The sequence below is a fragment of the Malurus melanocephalus genome, unplaced genomic scaffold (assembly GCF_030028575.1).
Source record: "Malurus melanocephalus ecotype Western Australia unplaced genomic scaffold, MMel_1.1 scaffold_1821, whole genome shotgun sequence".
Taxonomy (NCBI): Eukaryota; Metazoa; Chordata; class Aves; order Passeriformes; family Maluridae; genus Malurus; species Malurus melanocephalus.
In genome coordinates, this window is record NW_026625053.1 from 4110 (window position 1) to 5919 (window position 1810).

General features: G+C 55.2%; 1 protein-coding gene across 1 annotated transcript in view; it reads left to right on the top strand.

The window, feature by feature from the left end:
• Window positions 1-128: 128 nt before the first annotated feature.
• Window positions 129-1810, top strand: part of LOC130587372 (alpha-actinin-4-like) — a gene marked incomplete at its 5' end in the record, with an annotated part of 4680 nt that continues 2998 nt past the window's right edge. The window contains 3 exons of the mRNA XM_057388350.1: window positions 129-514; window positions 1284-1418; window positions 1612-1797. Of these exons, the coding sequence (XP_057244333.1) occupies window positions 129-514; window positions 1284-1418; window positions 1612-1797 (707 nt within the window). The remainder of the gene's footprint in view (window positions 515-1283; window positions 1419-1611; window positions 1798-1810) is intronic.

A 1810-nucleotide genomic window follows, 5' to 3' on the forward strand; every position in this document is an offset into this window, starting at 1 on the left:
ATCCCAAAATTCTGTGGGAATATGTGGCTCCTCTGTTCAGGGGACAAAAATGCCCTAAAACGCACCCAAAATTGGCCCAAAAAATGCCCTCTTGGAGTAGTTTTGGGGCATTTTCCACCATCAATGAGATCCAGGTAGAAACCACAGAATTCTGTGGAAATATCAGGCACCTGTCCCAAAACCACTAAAAATTCCAAAACAATGCCCAAAAATCCTCTTTTTGGAGCGTTTTCTGGTGGGCTTTGGGTGTTCTCTCGCTGATTTTGTGCCAGATTTTGGGGATAAATCAGCTCTGAGCTCTGGAATTCTTTGGGAATCTCCCRTCCCGCAGGGCCTGATCGCCGCCCACGACCAGTTCAAGTCGACGCTGCCGGACGCGGACAAGGAGCGGGAGGCGATCCTGGGGATCCAGCGGGAGGCACAGCGGATCGCCGACCTGCACGGGATCCAGCTGCCCGGGAACAACCCCTACACCTCGGTCACGCCCCAGATCATCAACTCCAAGTGGGAGCGGGTACAGTCCCCCCTTTCTCACCTTTTTTGGTCCCTTTTTCCCACTCTTTTCTCCCCTTTCTCTCTGTTTTTCCCCCTTTTCTTCATTCCATTCCCAACCCCTTCTATCCCCAGCTTTTCCCCCCATGGTTTTCCCAACCCCCTCCTGGTTTCTCATCAGATCTTTCCCAATTCCATCCTAAAATTCCAGATTTTTCCCCTGTAATATTCCCAACCCCATCCCAGCTTCCTGCCAGCTTTTTTTCTGGATTTTCTCTCGTGGTTTTCCCACACTATTCCCAGTTTTCCAGCACCTTTCTCCCCCGCAGTTTCCTCCCCCGTCCCAGTTTTCCCTGGTGGTTTTTCCTCATGGTTTTCCCACACTATTCCCAGTTTTCCAGCACCTTTCTCTCCCTGTCCCAGTTTTCCCTTGTGGTTTTCCCTCATGGTTTTCCCACACTATTCCCAGTTTTCCAGCACCTTTCTCCCCCGCAGTTTTCTCTCCCTGTCCCAGTTTTCCCTCGCGGTTTTCCCTCATGGCTTTCCCACACTATTCCCAGTTTTCCAGCACCTTTCTCCCCCACAGTTTCCTCTCCCTGTCCCAGTTTTCCCTGGTGGTTTTCCCTCATGGTTTTCCCACACTATTCCCAGTTTTCCAGCACCCTTCTCCCCCGCAGTTTCCTCCCCCGTCCCAGTTTTCCCTGGTGCTTTTCCCGGTGCTTTTCCCGGTGCTTTTCCCGGTTTCCCAGCAGCGTTTCCCATCGTTCTCCCCRTTTTYCCYSCATTCCCAGGTGCAGCAGCTGGTGCCCAAGCGGGACCAGGCACTGCAGGAGGAGCAGAACCGGCAGAATTCCAACGAGCACCTGCGGAGGCAGTTCGGGAGCCAGGCCAACCGCGTGGGGCCCTGGATCCAGACCAAGATGGAGGTCAGGGAACGCCGGGATCCGGGAACGCTGCGATCCGGGGGAGGGAACGGGAGGGAGAGGGTGGGAGCTGCTGCTCTGTGATGTCCCRGTGTCCTCCTGGAGAAGGGGGGTGGAATTCCGAGCTTGGAGAGTGCAGAGCTGGGAATGGCAGGGTCAGCTCTGGAGCGGCTCCAGACTGGAATTGTGTTCCCAGGAGATCGGCCGGATCTCCATCGAGATGAACGGCACGCTGGAGGATCAGCTCAGCCACCTCAAGGAGTACGAGGAGAACATCGTGGAGTACAAACCCAACCTGGAGCTGCTCGAGCAGCAGCACCAGCTCGTGCAGGAGGCGCTGATCTTCGACAACCAGCACTCCAACTACACCATGGAGGTGGGAGTCCTGGAGCCGG